The sequence below is a fragment of the Oncorhynchus kisutch genome, linkage group LG22, assembly GCF_002021735.2.
Source record: "Oncorhynchus kisutch isolate 150728-3 linkage group LG22, Okis_V2, whole genome shotgun sequence".
Lineage (NCBI taxonomy): Eukaryota > Metazoa > Chordata > Actinopteri > Salmoniformes > Salmonidae > Oncorhynchus > Oncorhynchus kisutch.
Window position 1 is genome coordinate 369,112 of NC_034195.2, and position 21,738 is coordinate 390,849.

General features: G+C 42.1%; 1 protein-coding gene and 1 non-coding gene across 3 annotated transcripts in view; both read left to right on the top strand.

Annotated features, from left to right (window-relative positions):
• LOC109867598 (nuclear transcription factor Y subunit beta) overlaps positions 1-21,313 on the top strand; it is a 39,368-nt gene extending 18,055 nt beyond the window's left edge. For both annotated transcript variants that reach the window (XM_031801354.1, XM_020456844.2), the window contains exons 4-7: positions 13,252-13,449; positions 13,888-13,966; positions 20,279-20,358; positions 20,701-21,313. In XM_031801354.1, the coding sequence (XP_031657214.1) occupies positions 13,252-13,449; positions 13,888-13,966; positions 20,279-20,358; positions 20,701-20,733 (390 nt within the window). In that variant the 3' untranslated portion in view covers positions 20,734-21,313. The remainder of the gene's footprint in view (positions 1-13,251; positions 13,450-13,887; positions 13,967-20,278; positions 20,359-20,700) is intronic.
• Positions 20,415-20,527, top strand: LOC116356436 (small nucleolar RNA SNORD67). Its single transcript, XR_004204931.1, has one exon. It is a non-coding gene; the product is annotated as a small nucleolar RNA SNORD67 (small nucleolar RNA).
• Positions 21,314-21,738: the final 425 nt, after the last annotated feature.

The following is a 21,738-nucleotide window of genomic DNA, read 5'->3' on the forward strand; positions in this document are numbered from 1 at the left end:
TAACGTTAGCTTTGGGCAACAGGGTTAATTAGCTGGTTAACGGTAACTCACCCCATTCCGTACAAATGTGCGCAACTGCAACACTCAAACGAGGCTACAAAGAAAACTAATGAGACTGTTGACTTCAAAATCAGGGTGTGAACTAGGTTTCTATTTAAGCGTTGATCGACATGGTAATGGCTCTATAGTATTGAAGAAAAGTTGAAAAAACTGACCCTCCGTTACATCGTGACGTGACGTGTCATGTCGTAACGTACAGCACGCATAAAGCAACTATTTCTGTCTTACAATCTCTCTCCACCAGTGTAGCACTTCTCTCATCCTTTAAAAACAAGAAATGGACAGTGACTGGGTTAAGGGGGGGATACCTAGTCATTTTCATGCGATCATCATTCTCAAAGCCGCTGTTTAATTCTAAGATCACTTTAGCACTGGACAGATCGAGTGAAAAAAAGCAATTTTCCCACATCTCTCCTTCTCACTATCACGCATTAGTTTCGCTTCCCCACCCACCATTTTTAAAAAGTCCCGACGGGGCTCATTGCCTTCTTGAATCATGCAGAAACGGGCAGCGTCGGGGTCATGTAATTGATTCTGTTGGAAAGGGGAGAAATTGTGCTTTACAATGGTATTGACATAACACTTGATCTGGAAGTATTACATTTTTTGGGGCGCTACAATAAGGTCAATTGTACGGACCACGGCGATGTAAAAAAGTGAGTGAGTTTTAAGTTAGCTATTTATTTTCATGAACTGAAGTTTAATTTCAATAGATGAACAACAAGTGGCAACCTAGCTAATACTTACTCCACAAGTATTCCTAAATCATTGCTAAGAATAATGAAAATGACTGCAGTTTCTACTGATCGTTGTTTACCCCAGAAGTTGTGGTCGAACAAAAAATGCTTTATTACCGACGCGGTATTGTAAATACATCATTCGTGGCCGGTGTTTGCTTGTTTGCAGACTTATTTGTACAGCTTTGACAGGCTGCTGTATCTTCCTGACATGCAAAGACCCAAACAGCGTTCCATACTATGGATGTCGTGAAGCTAATATCAGTGACGCTATTACTGTGTAACTCCGGTAGGGTAACATCAGAAAAATAGCGCACTTGGTAGTGTGGTCCGGTGCTCAACCAGACGGTGAAAGCCAACATCACCCACGACAGAGAACGGTTGATTGTCAAGGGCAATGAATTCCATTTTCTTGGCTTTAATGGATTTTACTTTGAGTTGTCTCACTGAAATTTTCTTACTCTTTCAAATGATTGCTCGATCCACACAGACAGTGTTGCCAACTCCTCACTCAGTAAAGAAAGTTAAAATTCAAATTCAAATGTATTTATTTTATATAGCCCTTCGTACATCAGCTGATATCTCAAAGTGCTGTACAGAAACCCAGCCTAAAACCCCAAACAGCAAGCAATGCAGGTGTAGAAGCACGGTGGCTAGGAAAAACTCCCTAGAAAGGCCAAAACCTAGGAAGAAACCTAGAGAGGAACCAGGCTATGTGGGGTGGCCAGTCCTCTTCTGGCTGTGCCGGGTGGAGCTTTTAACAGAACATGGCCAAGATGTTCAAATGTTCATAAATGACCAGCATGGTCGAATAATAATAAGGCAGAACAGTTGAAACTGGAGCAGCAGCACAGCCAGGTGGACTGGGGACAGCAAGGAGTCATCATGTCAGGTAGTCCTGGGGCATGGTCCTACGGCTCAGGTCCTCCGAGAGAGAGAAAGAAAGAGAGAATTAGAGAACGCACACTTAGATTCACACAGGACACCGAATAGGACAGGAGAAGTACTCCAGATATAACAAACTGACCCTAGCCCCCCGACACACAAACTACTGCAGCATAAATACTGGCTGTTGTTAGAAGTCGCTAAATGATGTCATCACCTAATTTGCATAATTGGCCACATAATTGTGATGGACGCTGTAGGAGAGAGGAATAACGTCGTGGGAGAGACAAAAATGTGTAAAAAAAACCACACTAAATATGTTTAGATCTACAAATGAACTTTCTTCTTTTGATTATAGTTTTTTTTATTTCACAATTCCAACCCTCCTTTATCCTTAAAGCTTAAATAACAAAAGTGACCCAAAATAGACACTAGTTACTTTGTTTTTAATTAAATTTTTGTTTTATTTTTTATTTTTCTTAATTTGGTTTGGTTTTCAACCTTATGGTCCACTTAGGAGCCTACAACAAGTCACAGTAAAACATCAATATTTTTAACCATAACATTTTTTTCAATTTTTTTCTATACAATCTACAATAACAATCTAAATTAACCAAAAAGAGACAATAGAAAAAACTGTCAATGGGCAATGTGAGAAAATTATAGTAACTAGTTTGGCCCTAATTCATGCGCGATTCATTTGCAGTCTGACGCAGAGGGGTGAACATCTCTTGCTCTGACTGCAGCTGGGAGGGACTGCTGCATGAGGACAGGGCTGCCTGTGAGTGCTTTGGGACGGGGGTGGGGCCCACAGCAGCACCCGCTGCTCGTTAAGAAGAGTTCACGTCAGAGGCTCCAAAAGTCTCCAATAACACCAGAAAAAGTCGCTATATTTGTCGCTAGTCACTTTTTTTGAAAATGTGATGCTAGAGGGGTCTGAATACTCGCTAAATATAGCAACTGTTGGTTTTCACATACTGGAGAGGGAGTGCAAAACAACGACGCTGGACAGAGTGGAATCAAGTGTAGCAAAAGGGCAGTTTATTTAAAGTCAGAGATATCTTGTCCTGCAGTTAAGCGTGCACGGACCTAAAAATATGGCTCTGTGAGGAGTCAGCTAATTAGGCTGCTTAGACAGAATTTGCAGCAGAATGTATACACAGAATAATGTAGGTGGAGTCTCGTCGTGTTGGTCTTCTGACTGGTCCTGAAGAGTTTGAGGCGGGCCTGCTCTAGCCAGAGCAGGAGCCCCATTGGTGCACAGCAGAGTCCTCTGCTCTTGGCACCCGACCAGTAGAGGGGGGTGGAGTGTGAGTGTACGTGCGTATGAGATGTCTGTGTGTCAAGGAAGCGTGAGATAAGGGGAACTGGCAGTTTCTGCGTTAGGCTAAGGTGTTTCCTGTTTTTGCAGGAGTGCATGCAAGGATCAATGTCAGTGAAATAGTTTGGCACTCTAAGCTCGTTAGTGTTGCACGATGTTCTTTGTGGTTTGCAGGGGAGTATATTTTGAGTGATGGCAGCCATGTGTCCTTCCCTTGAGTTGTTTTGTGCAAGGATAATCATGTTATTGCACGTAGGCTCTAAACTTGACTGAGGACACTGGGCCCAGAGTTATCTGAGGACATCCGGTTTAACCAGAGCGTTGGCCAGCTAGTAATGCTTGATATTTGATTATTTATATAACACAACAAAGTCTCTAAGTTGGCAACACTGCACACAGCAAACATTGTTTGGGCTAGGTTAGGAATGCTGTGTTGCACATGTAGCGAAAATGTTTACGTGGCATTATTACGTCATGTACCTACGTTATTTAGGAATGCACGGTAGCTTTGGCATCGGTAGACATTGGCCGATACCGATGTTGGCATTTTTAGCTAATATCGGCCGATTCCTATATGTTCTCCGATATATCGTGCATTCCTACATTTTTTGCTTTGCTGTTTTTTTGCTTCTCTTTATTTGTTTTCTGTGAGGTTCATACATCTACACAAGTCAATATTGAAACAGTGGCAAAGCCAGATACATAGACCTAGACCTGGTTGATATGGCCCAAATATTATGTCATGGCATTTCTTTTTAAATAATGGTATTTTTAGTTTTTGAAAAATAGAAGTTATACATGTGCTTTATGAGTAGTGCGTGATCCTAGGGTGGCAACACATACATTCTTACTGATTTCAATGGGTCTTTCTCCATTCTGATTGTTTTATACTATTCAATTCAACTTCAACCAAAACAAATTTCAGCATTTTATAATTTCTGCTTTTCCTGCACTCAATTACAGTGGTGGAAAAAGTACCCAACGGTCATACTTGAGTGAAAGTAAAGAAAATTACTTTACATTACTTTAATTACGTAAACAGAAAATTACTCAAGTAAAAGTGAAATTCACCCAGTAAAACACTACATGAGTAAAAGTCTAAAAGGTTTATGATTTTAAATATACTTAAGTATCAAAAGCAGATATAATTGATCAAATGTACTTAACCTCTCTGGGATCGTTCAGGACGCTAGCGTCCCACCACGCCAACAGCCAGTGAAAGTGCAGGGCGCCAAAGTCAAAACAACAGAAATCTCATAATTAAAATTCCTCAACCATACAAGTATTTTACACCATTTTAAAGATACTGTGGTTGAATTAACGAGAAGTGTGAGGGCCTCCTGGGTGGTGCAGTGGTCTGGGGCACTGCATAGCAGCGCTAGCTGTGCCACCAGAGACTCTGCGTTCGCTCCCAAGCTCTGTCTCAGCCAGCCGCGACCGGGAGGTCCGTGGGATGAAGCACAAATCTTCACTTACCTTTGCTGAACTTTGTCGGAATGCACTCCCAGGACTCCCACTTCCACAATAAATTTTTGTTTTGTTCGATTATGTCCATATTTATGTCCAAATACCTCCGTTTTGTTCACGCGTTTAGTTCACTATTCCAAAGGCACAATGCGCGAGCGCAAAATCCAGACGAAATCCATTAGTTTGTAGAAACATGTCAAACGATGTTTACAATCAATCCTTAGGGTCTTTTTTATGATAAATCTTCAATAATATTCCAACCGGACAATAGCGTATTCATTACAGAGGAAAAAGAAGGAACGGCGTGACCGCGCAGTAAACAACTGATTGGCCATAGGCTGGTCCACTTGTTGAAACAGCTCTTATTTCACCCCGTTCCACAATAGAAGCCTCAAACAACTTTCTAAAGACTGTTGACATCTGCTGGAAGCCTTGGGAAGTGCAATCTGGCCCCATAGACATAGCATATCGGTAAGGCAATCACTTAAAAATGAAACTACAAACCTCAGATTTCCCACTTCCTGGTTGGATTTGTCTCAGGTTTTCTCCTGCCATATGAGTTCTGTTATACTCATCATTCAAACAGTTTTAGAAACTTCAGAGTGTTTTCTATCCAATACTATTAATAATATGCATATATTAGCATCTGGGACAGAGTAGCAGGCAGTTTACTCTGGGCACCTTATTCATCCAAGCTACTCAATACTGCCCCCCTGTCACCAAGAAGTTAAGTATCAAAAATAAAAGTATAAATAATTTCAAATTCCTTCCTAAGCAAACCAGATGGCACCATTTTCTTGTTTTTTTAAATTTACGGATAGCCAGGGGCACACTAACACTGTCAAAATTGACAAACAAAGCATTTGTGTTTAGTGAGTCCTCCAGATCATGGGCAGTAGATGACCAGGGATGTTCTCTTGACAAGTGTGTGAATTGGACCATTTTCCTGTCCTGCTATGCATTGAAAATGTAATGAGTACTTTTAGGTGTGTTAGAGTTGCGTCAATTCGAATCTGGTATCAGGATAAATATGACAATGAGTCACGATTGTATACTATGTATTTTTTATTAGCTAAGCAATAAGTGGTAAATGCAATTTTCGTATATACGGGCTCTCTGTCCCACCTCGCAGGGCAAACAGAGAACTGACTTGTTCCTGACAAAGATATTATAATATACCCTGATGACAGTAGTAGTTCCGGCTTCCGAGCCGGCCTGTCAGAGTAGAGACTGGGCGTGGTTTAAACTTGCTCAGCCTATTGCAGGCGCTCAGGCGGGTCCCCGCCTCTTGGTGCTTCTGTTGATAGATGTTGCTGTGAAGAACATCCATGCGCTCATGCTCGATACCGTTATCTCGCACCTGGCTCCTGTTATCTAACAAAAGACCGCTTGTTCTGCAACCCCACACTCTGAATGTGCCCCCCTCCCAACTCATTGAACAGTTCCTGTCTTCATGCTGCTCTGTATTTTTCCATCATGAGAAAGGCCCATGGCCCTGAGACTGTTTAACAATGTTTCAAGTCAGCTATGTTGCATAACACATACATACATCCACACAAGCCAACAGCAGATAATATTAAATCACATGTATGGTAACGGGCTATAGTGCATAACACAGAAACCTCATAGGTGTCAGGGAAAATGTTTGGAGTAAAAAGTACAGTGTTTTCTTTAGGAATGTAGTAGTGCAGTAAAGTTGTCGGGGGGAAAAAGTAAAGTACACATACCAAAAAAATGACTTAAGTAGTACTTTAAAGTATTTTTACTTTAGTACTTTACACCACTGCTCAATTGAGATCATTTCCACACTGCCACGTAGGGCTGCACGATATGGGCAAATAATCTAGGACTTATTTTTAACCAAATGTTGAAATTGTGATTTGACTCCTGAATTAGAGCAAAACTGTTGGAATCATGGAAATATAATGACTATTCTAATTCTATAGTTAGAATATAATAGTGGGCACTTTGAATTCAGTGTTGTTTGAGATGACATCAAATTAAAATTCCAGGGATGAGTTATTGTGACGGGGTAGGAACTAAAGTGTAGATAAGTGTTTCCTAGGGGACCCTATAAGCTTTGGCTACATTGCTTGTTTTCTCTTAGCTACTTCATGTAGCTAACATATTCTTGCTTTGCATATTCCTCTTTGAAGATAGATTCTGTTGCACAAACAACATGCTGATTTAGGTCTACACCATCACTGGCATTTTCAGGCTGTATTAGCTAGCTATGTTTGCTCTTACTCAGTACATTTATTAGCTAGCTAGCTATTAGCATTAGCGGCTAACAATTAGTGTCTCAAAATGTTTAGGCAACTTGCTAAGAAAATACAAACTAGCTGTTTGCTGATGTCCGAAACAAACTAGTGTCATTATAGAACGCTAGTGGATTTATATTAAGAAGCAAAGTGAAAACAGCATTGTTGTCATCAACATTGTAGCATGTGTTGCATTGACTATGCAGACTGAATGCAAGTGTCTCGTGGTTGAGGAACATCAAATGCGCTCCTTGAGTGACAGGGGGCGTGGCTAGGTCGGTGTGGAATGTGGCGCGGAGAGAGATGACTCGTGTAGGGAATAAACTATGAAAATGGACATTACACATGGCACATCACATTTAAGAAAAAAAAAAACAAACATTCAAATACCGGTATAGAAGGTAAAGTATAAACCCAAACCGGTCCCTGCATCAATACCGGTATGTCATAAAATACGGTATACCGCCCAGCCCTACATAGACCACATAATCATCATATAGGGTTTCCAACAACACCTAAATTATTGTCATAACCAATTTGAGGCCATGTATTTTAAAGAAAGCTGGACTCATGCAGTGGTAGAGGAAACACTGAGACTGAGTACCCAGAAGCGCCTTTCAGGTCACCCATTAAAAAAAAAAAAAATCATTTGGCAAGACTAAATATTTACCAGTGTTGGTGTGTTTCTCTGCCATGGCCCAAACATACAGTAGGCTACATGTCCTGTGGGGAAATGATTGTAATCAAAAGGAGGGACATTTAAGATTTCTTCAAAACAATCCAACTTTATTATTTCATTACTGCAGTAATGGAGCTGGTCGGTAATCACCACTGGAGGTAATCACTGAGAACTCAACCTGCTGGTTTGAGCCACAGCATTTTATAGCCAAGTCCATCCTCCTTCAGTCTACACGACACACAATAGATATATGGAATGGGTCACAAGGTTAAGATTGGTATGAAAGATACTTATAATTCACAGCACACAGTATCTGCTGTAAAAACATGAGAACCCATTGTGTGGATACCAGTGTCTGGCCCCCCAACTCCATACTAGAGCCATCTCTCCCTGGTACCGTATAGAACAGATACATTAACTCTTGCCCTGGAATGCAGAATCCACAAAGACATCGTAAATCTTTCAGAGGCCCATCCTCAGTTGAACACACACAGATGAGAATTCTAACAACCTTTTATTATGTTGCATAAAACAACCATCTGATGCAGTAACAGCATTATAACATAATCTTGTCATTTCCACCATAGTCCTTGAGCCTCCTGGTACTCCCTCGTTCCAGCTACAGGTGGTAAAGCTCTCGGAGGCTGCTTGTTTGCTGCCTGACTGACTTTTGTTCCTTGTTTTCCAACCCAGCATGGCTTCCATGACTGATTAACAACATATGTGACATTCCACATAAGTCGCACATGTCAGGTTGACCTGGGCGTGTTTACTTTTCACCAGATCCATTAACTTCTTCGAGACCCCCCCCCCCTTCTCTAAATTTCTGCCTGAAGACATACCCTAATTTAACTGTAGCTCATGCCGAGAAGCAAGGATATGCATATTCTTGGTATCATTTGAAAGAAAACACTCTGAAGTTTGTGGAAATGTGAATTGAATGTAGGAGAATATAAACCATAGATATGGTAGAAGAAAATACAAGGAAATAAACATACGTTTTGTGTTTTTTATTGTTGCATCTTTCAACTGAACAGGAACAGCCAAACATTCAGATATGATGCTGGTGATCATTTCAATTAAGAACATAAGAGGGCAACAGTATTTGAAAAAAGTTTCAGAAAGATATCTTCAGGAATGAGTGAGCTACATGACATTGAGCATGTAGTCACCCAGGTGTCCCACACAAGTTGCCCAAATGTACCCAAGTGGCCGAGTTGGTACAGTGATACATTTTGAAGAAAATAACTATATACAAAGTACTAAAATGCTATTCTCCCCACACAAAAATACATTTCTAAATAAATAAATAACGGGTAACTATTTACACACATTCAATGTATAATGTACAATATTGTGAAGACCCTCAGTCCTCTACACAATATTGTGCTACTGATGCCATGACCCATAGCAGTCTCTTTCTGCTGTAAAGCAGAGGATTACTGAACATGTGGTGCTGGTGATGGGGCATTTCCTGTGACAAAGCGCACAACAACGCTTCCCCACTGTGCCCCGAGGCACACTCATGCCTGCAGAGATGAATCTGGGCCGGTGAACACCACTGGTTGGAGCAGAAGGGACAGAAGCTGCTGCAGTGGACTTGCTGTAGCTAGCAAGCTCCTGGATGAGCAGCTCTCTGAAGGCTAGCTGTGAGATGGGAGGCTGTCCACAGCTCTTAGCCATTTCCTTCTGGAGGATGAAGGCATTCACCACAGCAATGTCAATGAAATTATAGAAAAATTTCTTGTACCATTTCATTGTCTTGTGGAGAACATTTTAGTAGCCTATTGGCGCATCTGACAGGTCCACACCTCCCATGCTCTTGTTGTAGTCCTTGATAGCTGCAGGAATGGGGACATTTTTGGTGGTCCATGCCCCAGTAGCGCCTGACGATATGATCGCCACTGAAGGACTTGTGGATACTGGAGCACATGACCACCTCTCTGGTATCCATCCACTTCACAAAGAGCAGGCCATCTTGGCAAATCCATCTCATGGTACCCCGCTCAGCCCGCTTAGGCATGTCATTCACCTTGGTTTTCGGAAAGCCCACTCTGTTGGTCCGAATGGTGCCACAAGCTCACACATCCAGCTTCCTCAGGTCTGCGAACAGGATAGGGGTTGTGTAGAAGTTTAGCACAAAAAGTTTAGCCCTTCCCCAGCAGTTGGAAATCGAATAACTCCGTAACGGAATCATAACTGAGGCCCTTACCGGTTGCAAAACGGCAAAAAAAATGGCATGTGTATGCACACGCAGAATCATGCAAAACAAACAGCTTGTAACCCCATTTAGTTGGTTTGTTATGCATGTATTGTTTTAGGCCAATTCAGGCCTTTTGAGGCTACCATCCTCTCATCAATGGAAAGGTTCTGGGCGTACTGAAAATAGGTCTTGCCGGCCTCAACCACACTGTGGTAGAGAGGTTTTATTTTGCAGAGCCTATCAAACTTTGCTGTGCCTCGCTTCTTCTCATTGTCCTCATCAACTTCTGGGTCACTGATATGAAGCGCCTGTGAGATTGTCAGAAACCTTTTGCATGACATGACAGTGGAAGGGAAAGGCAGTTGATAGAGGGGAGCAGTTTTCCAGTAGTCTTTCAGGGTTTTCAGCTTCACAAGACCCATGTAAATTACCATTGACAGGTAACAAAAAAGATCTGACATGGAAATGGGCTTCCATCCCTCTTTCTTGCCTGCCTGCTTCTTAGCACCATACTTATTAGTGTTCAACACAAGGGAATCAACAACTGACGAGGTGAAAAACAGCTGAAAAAGTTGCATGGGCTGTACTTTTGAGGTCATGTCCAGCTGAGGTCCTGGTGGCCTTTTCGGTCTGAATATTGGAGGTGGTGGCGCCACATCCTCCTCCAGCACAGAGTGCCTACGACCCTCCTCTCTGATTGCAGGTTTATCTCTTCCCCACCTCCACTTCTTTGTCACTGACTTCACACCTGGCCGGGCGGGGGTAGGTGTGGAGCCGGAGACAGCAGGGGTCCGGTTAGATGAACCAGCTCCTATGGGGGATGGGCACCTTGGCAGTGGGGGCTCCCAATCAGAATCGGAGGGACTGTGAAATAAAGACACAGACACACAGGTTCTTTATAGAGTAGGGAACCCAATCACTATGGTGAGGTGCTGTTCCATTCCATGTTTAGATAAAATACATGTGTAAAAATATCTAATATACACAGACATACATACCCCCTACCCACAATGTAGAGCAATGTGTATTTCACACATTTCATTACGGATCATATATTTATATATGTCAAATAAAATAAAAATATCTCAAATTAATATTTGATATTATTAATTTCAAACAACGGCATGAGGTACTTACCAGTCCAAAATTGCATCCTCTCCGTGCAAAAATATTTCCTCAAATTGTGAGTCCAAACTTCTCACAATCTCACTCATCAAGTAACTCCGTGTCACTTTCTCTATCGATTTCGTCAATAATGTCGTGTAGATCTGTATACCTGGACTTTGCCTTTGATTTTCCAGATTTACTCGCCATAATTCTTTCGATAAAATAGCGGAAAATGATCTCGACTCAATCCTGCTAAGCGCAAACAAAGCGTCTCCTTCAGGTAGACATTTCAATGGCGAATGGCTGTGTTACGCTCGACTTTCGTTCAAAAGCTGGTCTTCCCAGATATAACCATTAGATTAGCCGTTTACCTCACGTCATTGGGCCGAAATACAGTCAATTAACGAAGCACTGGTCATATCATTGGCGCGCAATGAGGTCCTTGTTTGTTGTGTTCAAATCAGTTCCTTTCGGTCAATATGTTCCGCAAAAAGAACCATCATGTATGGTTGTGTTACTAACAAAAAGAGGATTGCAATGAAAACAAACATGACTAGATCAGCGTAAATTTAGTGTGAGTAATACATACAATGGTTTGTTGAAAGTTGAAGGAGACAGAATTCATGACACAAGCCGTTTACAAAATGTGTCGTGTATGCTATAAAAATGGATTTATCAAACAAAACAACCATTTAATTGTGAAGATTGGACCTTTTGTATCGCCAAAAGAAGATCTTCAAATGTAAATGATTATTTTATTGCTATTTCTGACTTTCGTGATGCTAATATTTGGTTGGAAAATGCTAGTAATAATTGTGTGAGCGGGTGCTGTCCTCAGGTTATCGCATGGTATGCTTTCGCCGTAAAGCCTTTTTGAAATCTGACACGGTGGTTGGATTAACAAGAAATTAATCTTTTAAATGATGTAAGATGCATGTATTTACAAGAATGTTTAATATTACGAATGGTGTATTTAGACTGTTAGCGCTCTGCAATTACACCGGATGTTAGCCAGGTGGGACGCTAATGTCTAGAGAGCCTAGAGAGGATAACAACACATCAAATTTGAACACTGATGGGTGGTTTCCCGGACACACTTTCCAGAGATCCTCCAATAACCATGCATTTTTATTAAGGCTGGGAATTGCCAGGGACCTCACGATACGATATCACAATACTTGGGTGCCGATACAATATATATATTGCGATTTTCTAGATTCTAAACTCAGCAAAAAATAAGAAACATCCCTTTTTCAAGATAATTTGTAAAAATCTAAATATCTTCACTGTAAAGGGTTTAAACACTGTTTCCCATGCTTGTTCAATGAACCATAAAAAATGTAAGGTCACAGTTCTGAAAACTTAGGACACTAAAGAGACCTTTCTACTGACTCTGAAAGACACCAAAATAAAGATGCCCAGGGTCCCTGCTCATCTGCGTGAACATGCCTTAGGCATGCTGCAAGGAGGCATGAGGACTGCAGATGTGGCCAGGACAATAAATTGCAATGTCCGACCTGTGAGATGCCTAAGACAGCGCTACAGGGAGACAGGATGGACAGCTGATCGTCCTCGCAGTGGCATACCACGTGTAACAACACCTGCACAGGATCTGTACATCCGAACATCACACCTGCGAGACAGGTACAGGATGGCAACAAGAACTTCCCGAGTTACACCAGGATGCACAATCCCTCCATCAGTGTTCAGACTGTCTGCAATGGGCTGAGAGAGGCTGGACTGAGGGCTTGTAGGCCTGTTGTACGGCAGGTCCTCACCAGACATCACCGGCAATAACGTCGCCTATGGGCACAAACCCACCGTCGCTGGACCAGACGGGACCGGCAAAAAGTGCTCTTCACTGACGAGTCGCGGTTTTGTCTCACCAGGGGTGATAGTCGGATTCGCGTTACACAGAGGCCTGTACTCTGGAGCGGGATTGATTTGGAGATGGAGGGTCCGTCGTGGTCTTGGGCGGTGTGTCACAGCATCATCGGACTGAGCTTGTGGTCATTGGAGGCAATCTCAACTCTGTGTATTAGAGGGAAGACATCCTCCCCAGATGTGCTCAATGAGATTGAGATCCTCCTCCCTCACCCTTCCTGCAGGCTCATCCTGACATGACCCTCCAGCATGACAATGCCACCAGCCACGCTGCTCGTTCTGTGCGTGATTTCCTTTGATGTTACACACATATTGGTCATTATATGTCAGCTGCAGAGAGACGAGAGAGGGTGAGAAAACGAGTTTTGATAATACAAGTGCTGAAAACATGTTGGCTCAGTTAAAAAGAGAAGCTATAGGATGAAAAATATCAATGTTGGTGCTGACTAGCGCAAACTAGTGCTAGAAAATAAGAAATATATATTCAAATATCGAAATATCATCCCAAAATATCATATCACCCCCCCCCCCCCATCACTACTTGTTAATCTGTGTCGAGGAAACCGGCCCTGAATGTAGTTTCCACATAATCAACCTTTTTAGGCAGCATTTTGACACATCCATCTTTTCCTATTCATTCTGTCCAGATAGCAAAAGATGCCAAGGAGTGTGTGCAGGAGTGTGTCAGCGAGTTCATCAGCTTCATCACGTCGGAGGCCAGTGAGCGCTGCCACCAGGAGAAGAGGAAGACCATCAACGGCGAGGACATCCTGTTTGCCATGTCCACCCTGGGCTTCGACATGTACGTGGAGCCCCTGAAACTCTACCTTCAGAAGTTCAGAGAGGTGAGAGGGAGAAGGGAGAGAGAGCCTGGGTGTGCGTGCGTGCAATTTCTCGACCTAAGACATTTACCTGTGGACTGGTGCGTTCTCGAGTTCTCAGGAAGTCTCTATATATGGCCTTGACTCAAACACAAAGGGCTTGATGTTGCTGTGTCCTTCCCTTACCTGGCCATTAAAGGGGAATGGAAACACTTCAGGAATAGATCTAAGCAAAGATATATATTCAATCCACTAATACTAAACATTTAACATGAAAACATCTTTATATTTAGTGTTTTGATTGTCGAAAATGCTCTCCTGCCTGACGCAACAATGCCAATATGACGGTTTACAGCTGGCGTTGTAAATCATAGTGTTTCCCCTTTAACATATCACACGGTTGATGCTGTGGAAATACAGCTCAATGTTAAATACTAACACATTCTTAATGTGTATCTATAGGCGATGAAAGGGGAGAAGGGAATCGGAGGCGTATCTGTAACGGAGGGACTCGGAGAAGAACTCACGGACGACAGCTTCGGTAAGTGGGGCCTCAATCCTCATAGAAAGTATCAACTGTCGTTATCTTCCTCCAGCACTCTGATAAAAGCTCAAGGATTAGGCCTAGATGAAAGGATGAGAAGTGCTGTATGTATAAATGTACTCCTTTGTTATTTATGTGACAGGGTCATCAGCTAGTTTATGGTCCAGTTGAATTCATGGCCTTATTTACTGCAGTTCTTCACCCCTGGACCCAGTCATAATCCTCCCCTGAAGATCAACAGATAAGAGATAGGCCTTTCATCCTGGTCATAATCCTCCCCTGAAGATCAACAGATAAGAGATAGGCCTTTCATCCTGGTCTCCCTAGGAAAATAGATTATTAGGCAGTAACCTAGAGATTAGTGGCCCGGGGCCTAAACCCAGAAACCTATTGTGTTTTAGGTTATGGTCCTGCTGAAAGGTGAATTTGTCTCCCAGTGTCTGTTGGAAAGCAGATTAAACCAGGGTTTCCTCTTGGATTGTGCCTGTGTGTAGCTCTGTTTCTTTTTATGAAAGAATGATAAAACATAAGCGTGGTGGTGGTGGCTGCATCATGTTGAAAATATGAAGAGTGGTACTCAGTGATGTTTTGTTGGATTTGCCCCTAACATAGTGCTTTGTATTCAAGACATGAAGTTAATTTCTTTGACAGATTATTTTCAGTTTTACTTTAGTGCTTTATTGCAAGCAGGATGTATGTTTTTGTGTTCTGTACAGGCTTCCTTCTTTTCCCTCTGTCATTTAGGTTAGTATTGTGGATTAACTACAATGTTGTTGATCCATCCTTAGTTTACTGACTGTGATAAGAGAGAATTAACTGTTTTTTTAAAGTCATCATTGGCCTCATGGTGAAATCCTTGAGAGGTTTCCTTCCTCTTCAGCAACTAAGTTAGGAAGGACGCCTGTGTCTTTGTAGTGACTGGGTGTATTGATACACCATCCAAAGTGATATGCAATGTCTGCTTTTTTATTTGTACCCATCTACCAATAGGAGCCCTTCTTTGCGAGGCATTGGAAAACCTCCCTGGTCTATGTGGTTGAATCTGTGTTTGAAATTCACTGCTCGACTGAGGGACAGATACTTGTATGTGCGGGGTACAGAGATGAGGTAGTCCATGCAACTTATTATGAGACTTGTTAAGGAAATGTCTACTCCTGAACTTTTTTAGGCTTGCCATAACAAAGGGGAAGAATACTTATTGACTCAAGACATTTCAGCTTTTCAATTTTGTAAACATTTAAAAAAAACAGAATTCCACTTTGACATTATGCGGTATTGTGTGTAGGCCAATGACACAAAACTTGATTCTCCTTTATTCTATTATATGTTTAGTAAGTCCTCTAATTTACAGGGAGACTGACAGAAGGCGGGCTGTAATGGCCCGGACAGTGTGACATTAGGAACGACCCGTTGATTCAGAGAACTCAACCTGTTTAATGTTCATATGAGATAAAGATGAGATTTCCTCATAAGAGTTCAGGTTTTTTCCCCTGTTCAGAGGACAATTTCTATCTTAAAAGGAAATAGGCTATTCATAATTCTAAACATGACTTGAATAAGTTGCATACATTATATGTTTATAGTAAAATGAATATTATACTTTTAATAACATGGGAAAAATATCAATGTATAATTGGGTTCATACCAAAACGTGAGTTTTTCTGTTTAATACATTGATAAGAAACGCTTATGTTCTGGCGTTAGCACCCTTTTTTGCTCTTTGTTCACAAAGATATATTTTTGACTGCAGGTGGCACTCGGGGTCGGAAAGAAATGGGGGGAAACAGATGAGATTTGGTATTTTATTAGGATCCCTGTTATAGCTGTTGTAAAAGCAGCAGCTACTCTTCCTGGGGTCCACACAATACATGAAACATAATACAGAACATCATTAGACAAGAAAGGAACTACATACATGTTTTTTAAAGGCACACGTAGCCTACATATCAATGCATACACACAAACTATCTAGGTCCAATAGGGGAGAGGCGTTGTGCTGTGGGTCCAATAGGGGAGAGGCGTTGTGCTGTGGGTCCAATAGGGGAGAGGCGTTGTGCTGTGGGTCCAATAGGGGAGAGGCGTTGTGCTCTGGGTCCAATAGGGGAGAGGCGTTGTGCTGTGGGTCCAATAGGGGAGAGGCGTTGTGCTCTGGGTCCAATAGGGGAGAGGCGTTGTGCTGTGGGTCCAATAGGGGAGAGGCGTTGTGCTCTGGGTCCAATAGGGGAGAGGTGTTGTGCTGTGGGTCCAATAGGGGAGAGGCGTTGTGCTGTGGGTCCAATAGGGGAGAGGCGTTGTGCCGTGGGTCCAATAGGGGAGAGGCGTTGTGCTGTGGGTCCAATAGGGGAGGGGCGTTGTGCTGTGGGTCCAATAGGGGAGAGGCGTTGTGCTGTGGGTCCAATAGGGGAGAGGCGTTGTGCTGTGGGTCCAATAGGGGAGAGGCGTTGTGCTGTGGGTCCAATAGGGGAGAGGCGTTGTGCTGTGAGGTGTTGCTTTATCTGTTTTTTAAAACCAGGTTTGCTGTTTATTTGAGCAATATGAGATGGAAGGAAGTTCCATGCAATAAGGGCTCTATATTTTTTATTTATTTATTTATTTTACCTTTATTTAACCAGGTAGGCAAGTTGAGAACAAGTTCTCATTTACAATGAGACCTGGCCAAGATAAAGTAAAGCAGTTCGACAGATAAAACGACACAGAGTTACACATGGAGTAAAAACAAACATACAGTCAATAATGCAGTATAAACAAGTCTATATACAATGTGAGCAAATGAGGTGAGATAAGGGAGGTAAAGGCAAAAAAAGGCCATGATGGCAAAGTAAATACAATATAGCAAGTAAAATACTGGAATGGTAGTTTTGCAATGGAAGAATGTGCAAAGTAGAAATAAAAAAAATAATGGGGTGCAAAGGAGCAAAATAAATAAATAAATAAAAATTAAATACAGTTGGGAAAGAGGTAGTTGTTTGGGCTAAATTATAGGTGGGCTATGTACAGGTGCAGTAATCTGTGAGCTGCTCTGACAGTTGGTGCTTAAAGCTAGTGAGGGAGATAAGTGTTTCCAGTTTCAGAGATTTTTGTAGTTCGTTCCAGTCATTGGCATTATTATTGGCATATAATACTGTATGTTTTCTTGAATTTGTTCTGGATCTGGGGACTATGAAAAGACCCTTGGTGGCATGTCTGGTGGGATAAGTGTGTGTGTCAGAGCTGTGTGAAAGTTGACTATGCAAACAATTTGGGATTTCCAACACATTGACTGCATCACTTCTTTTTATAAGAAACAGTCTCCCCTCAACTCTTAGCTAAGAGAGACTGGCATGCAAAGTATTTATATCAGCCCTCTGATTACAATTAAGAGCCAAACGTGCCGCTCCATTCTAGGCCAGCTGCAGCTTAACTAGGTCGTTCTTTGCAGCATAATTAATAATTAAGATTAGGCAAAACTAGAGCCTGCAGACCTTGCTTTTTGGAGTGTGGTGTCAAAAAAGCAGAGCATCTCTTTATTACAGCTAGACCTCTCCCCATCTTTGCAACCGTTGAATCTATGTTTTGACCATGACAGTTTACAATCTAAGGTAACGCCAAGTAATTTAGTCTCCTCACCTTGTTCAACCGCCACACCATTCATTACCAGATTCAGCTAAGGTTTAGCACTTAAGGAATGGTCCCTGATGTCCTTTATGGCCCGTCATATAATGAAGCACATTCCGGTGACTCTGGTAACCCACTCAAGGGCAGGAAGGGTGACCCTGGTTCATGTGTTAATGTTTAATTGTAAATCGCCCCCGTCGCGCATATCCTCCTCGTGGGCCCTCGTCGCAACACATGAAAATCTTCTGAAGAACTGTCAAAAAAAGTACACACCATATAAAGCACTTAAATGTTGCTAAAAGTAAATTAGTTAATTGAAAATCTTCTGAAACCGACACTCTCTCTTTACTGCCCAAATACAGATAGTAAGAACATGGACCAGCAAGCTATTTGATTCTCTATTTTAGGAAACAAATGTGTACAAATGATTTAAAGGTGCGATATACAGAAATCGCTCTGCCTTTTTCCTGGTTGCATGTGGCATTGTGTTGTTGGTTCCACTTTTCTGGGCTCCGTTATTTACTTGACAAATAAGGAACACTCATTGTGCACTTAAATCAGAACAGTTTTAATCAATATACAGCTGTAGACAGAAGTCAAACATCAGACATACAACTGATGTCTCTCCTGAGTTCTGCCCCGAACAAAAGAAAGACGGGATCTTATCTACACCTTATGGTGTGATCTCCTATGTCAAACCCTGCATGCGCAGCTAACACAAGGGTTCTGATAACCTGTCTCAGCGGTATGCAAATCTGTCCTTGTTTCAGAGAAAAACAGAAGCTGTAACTGTCTCGCTATCACCCTCAGTCCCTTTTCTCATAGACACGGGGCTGCGGGATTTGGCAGAGAGCTAGACACAGACAAGAGGCCTCAAAATTCAGCTATACAGTGAGCATAAGTACAATGGCATGTAAGCAAACTAATAACAACAATCAATGGTGGGGGTCTTTAGAAGAACCCCAGAATCAACTTTAACCCTACAGTGTTGTGACAAAACTGCACATTTTTAGAAAGGCTTTTTATTGTCCCCAGCACAAGGTGTACCTGTGTAATGATCATGCTGTTTAATCAGCTTCTTGATATGCCACACCTGTCAGGTGGATGGGTTATCTTGGCAAAGAAGAAATTATCACTTAACAGGGAACTAATCAAATTTGTGCACCAAATTTGGAAAAAGTAAGCTTTTTGTGCATGTGGACAATTTCTGGGATCTTTTATTTTTCAGCTTCTGAAACATGGGACCAGCACATTGCATTTATATTTTTGTTCGGTAGACTTTATAGTGTAGTTGCTCTAACTGTCATGATGGCCTTATTTACTGCTGTTCTTCCCCCTGGGCCCCAGGCCTATTCCTCCCCTGAACATCAACAGATAAGTTATGGTCCTTTCATCCTGGTCTCCCTGGGGAAATAGATTCTTAGGACCCTAAGGAGCTAGGAACAAAATATGTTTAAAATGTATTCTGTCCTTTATTCATTTTGAACAATGAGTGACACAGACCATTGCTTCAGGGAAAACGTGAGTCTGTATAATGTTCACCCTTTACACTCGTTCCTGTATGTGGGTTGAAGATGGCAGATTTGGGGACTGATAAGGGCCTAAATTGGAACACAGTGGCTGTACAGTAACATGCTATAAATGACATCAGAGTTCAAGCACTGCGCTGTATGGGTTTTGACTGACAACTGTTCTGAACTTGAGCACTGCACGTAACAAGAAGTTGCCCCCATCCCTCCCGCTAATTGGGCAACTTTTGCAAATGTTTTGTTGTTTTCTGAGTGACAAATGCTGTAAATGAAGAGGGCTCGATGTATGTTGAAAGATAAGACATTGAGGATTCTAATAAATACCCCTTTGATGTCATAGAACCAAGCCAAACAACAGTGAGTCCAAATTTTCCCATCACATTTCCATAACATAAATCTCATGTCATATACAGTGTCAACGTTTATGATCACGATGCTTGATGTACAGTTACAAGATGACATGGTGTCATACCCTGGGTTGTTCTGAACAGAATGAGCCTATGTTTGTCTATTGTGAAGAGAATTCGCTGCAGAACACGCACCTCTATGCACTCATGACTCCTTGCTATGCGCACCAAAATTCCGATCTGTTTCTCTGAATACCCTTGTGAAAGCCTAATACTGTAAGGTCGGATTTTATAACTTAGCCTAGCCATGTTGACAATATAACAAGCTTTCAAATTATGCCCAGCTGGCGATTTATAATCGGACGTTTTTGGATTGTGTAAACAACAGTAATTGTGTGATGGCGGGGATTTAGGGTTATGTTCCAAACAAATAAACTACAAGTGAGTCATACAAGTGCGTTGAAATGACTTAGGAACGAACTGTTAATATGTTGGAGAGGTGTGTGGCCACTTGGAGACACCAGTTAGTCCTCTCACTCAAACCCTTGCTATTCTTTTGTCAAATGTTACAACTACCGCACATTTTCCAGGAATATTCTCATCATGTTACTGAATTTATCCAGAGTATTTTCTGATTTTGTTATCAATAAATGTGGCAAAGTACAGTAAATGTAACATGCATATCAAATCAACATGTTTTGGATTCCGTTGTCAGGTTAACTGTCGTCCTCATCTTTGGTCTAATAATTTTCCCCTGATCTCCAAACTCTTCCCTTTCAGTTGCTACCATACTTTTGCATATGCTATCCATATTTCAATTGATCTGTTTCCTCTTGCAGCGAACCAGTTGCCTGCTGGAATAATAACTGCTGATGGACAACAACAGAATGTCATGGTTTACACCACCTCGTACCAACAGGTAAGGTTGCTCCTGAGTCTCCATGCATGCTGCTAGTACTCATTAAAGACCAAACACGTGAGAGTGATGAGTTGCACCATCAGTCGGGCGCTGGTTGCAGTGGCACAGGCGTCCCGTCCCGCACCTCTCTGGGGACACACCCATGTGCACAGGGGCCATCTGACTCACCACCACCACAAAAGTACACACCCATGCACAATTTGTCCACCCCAGGAAAATGTTAAATCGGGATTAATGAATATGTAATAGAAAAAACATCTGGGTAACCCATGGCTTGCAGCTACCCATAAAGAAGTGAGACACACAGATCTCTACATGTGAGTTCTGCTCTCGTTCCTCCAGATTCCTGGAGTGCAGCAGATCCAGTTCTCTTGATGAGGTTCCGGAATTCCTCATTCTGAATCGGAAGACGTCGTTTGGAAGGGGGAGGAGATTACTGCAATACTGAACACTCAGGTCAAAAGATGGTGGTGGGAAGATGGGAACACCCATGGGCGAGTGAGAGGGGAGCGTATGCAGAACTTGCAGATTTGGGTTTGAATCAGATTAATGTTTTGGTCATGATAAAGAACCAGACTGGAGCTGATCTGGAGCCATTTTTTTGTGGCTGTTTTTCATTTGTTTATTGGAGATTGTTTTCAGAACACTTTATTTTTTGTTTTCCTTCATGTTGTGTATCATTTTTTTAGTTTTATCCGTGTTTGGGGGCGGGAATTCATTGGGGGTGGGGGGGACGTGAACATGAGAAGCAAAGTTGAAATGTGTGTCTAGGGATTTGGTGACCTCTTTGAAGCAATAAAAACAAAAGCTGTTGAACGTTGACTTCTGCACTCTAAACTCCATTGTGAACAATTGTGAGTGGAATTACATTATTTAAGATTAGATTCATGTAACTCTTCTATAATTTCTGTAAAGTTATTTTATGTCAGTCCTTTTAATAAAAATGTTAGCGTGATGCCAGTCTCCGTTTTTATTTATTTTTCACACGTTTTTCTCCTAATCTCTCCACTCTGTCAAGATCCTGTAAAACTACAGCACCACCTAAAGTAGTAACCTAGTCAGGTGGGGCCTATGGTTGCCTGCTGCCCAGAGAATGAGAAGAGTATGGAGAGAGCGAGCAACGTGCAGGAGCGAGTTATTTAGAGCAGGGCCGAGCCTTATATTTGGCAGAAGCAATTGGGCCGGGAGTAGGTAAGGGCCTGAATGTCTCGGTTATGGCTAGAGCTCGGACTTAAAATGAATGCCTGTGCAGGGCTCTAGTGTACAGCTTCCTGTTGAAGCGAGCTACACTGCTGCCTGAGTCTTACTCTCGATGCTGAACTTTGGTAAGAGACCGAACCAAAAGTGAACTTTTGTGTCTTGTGTCTTGTCAGTCACCGG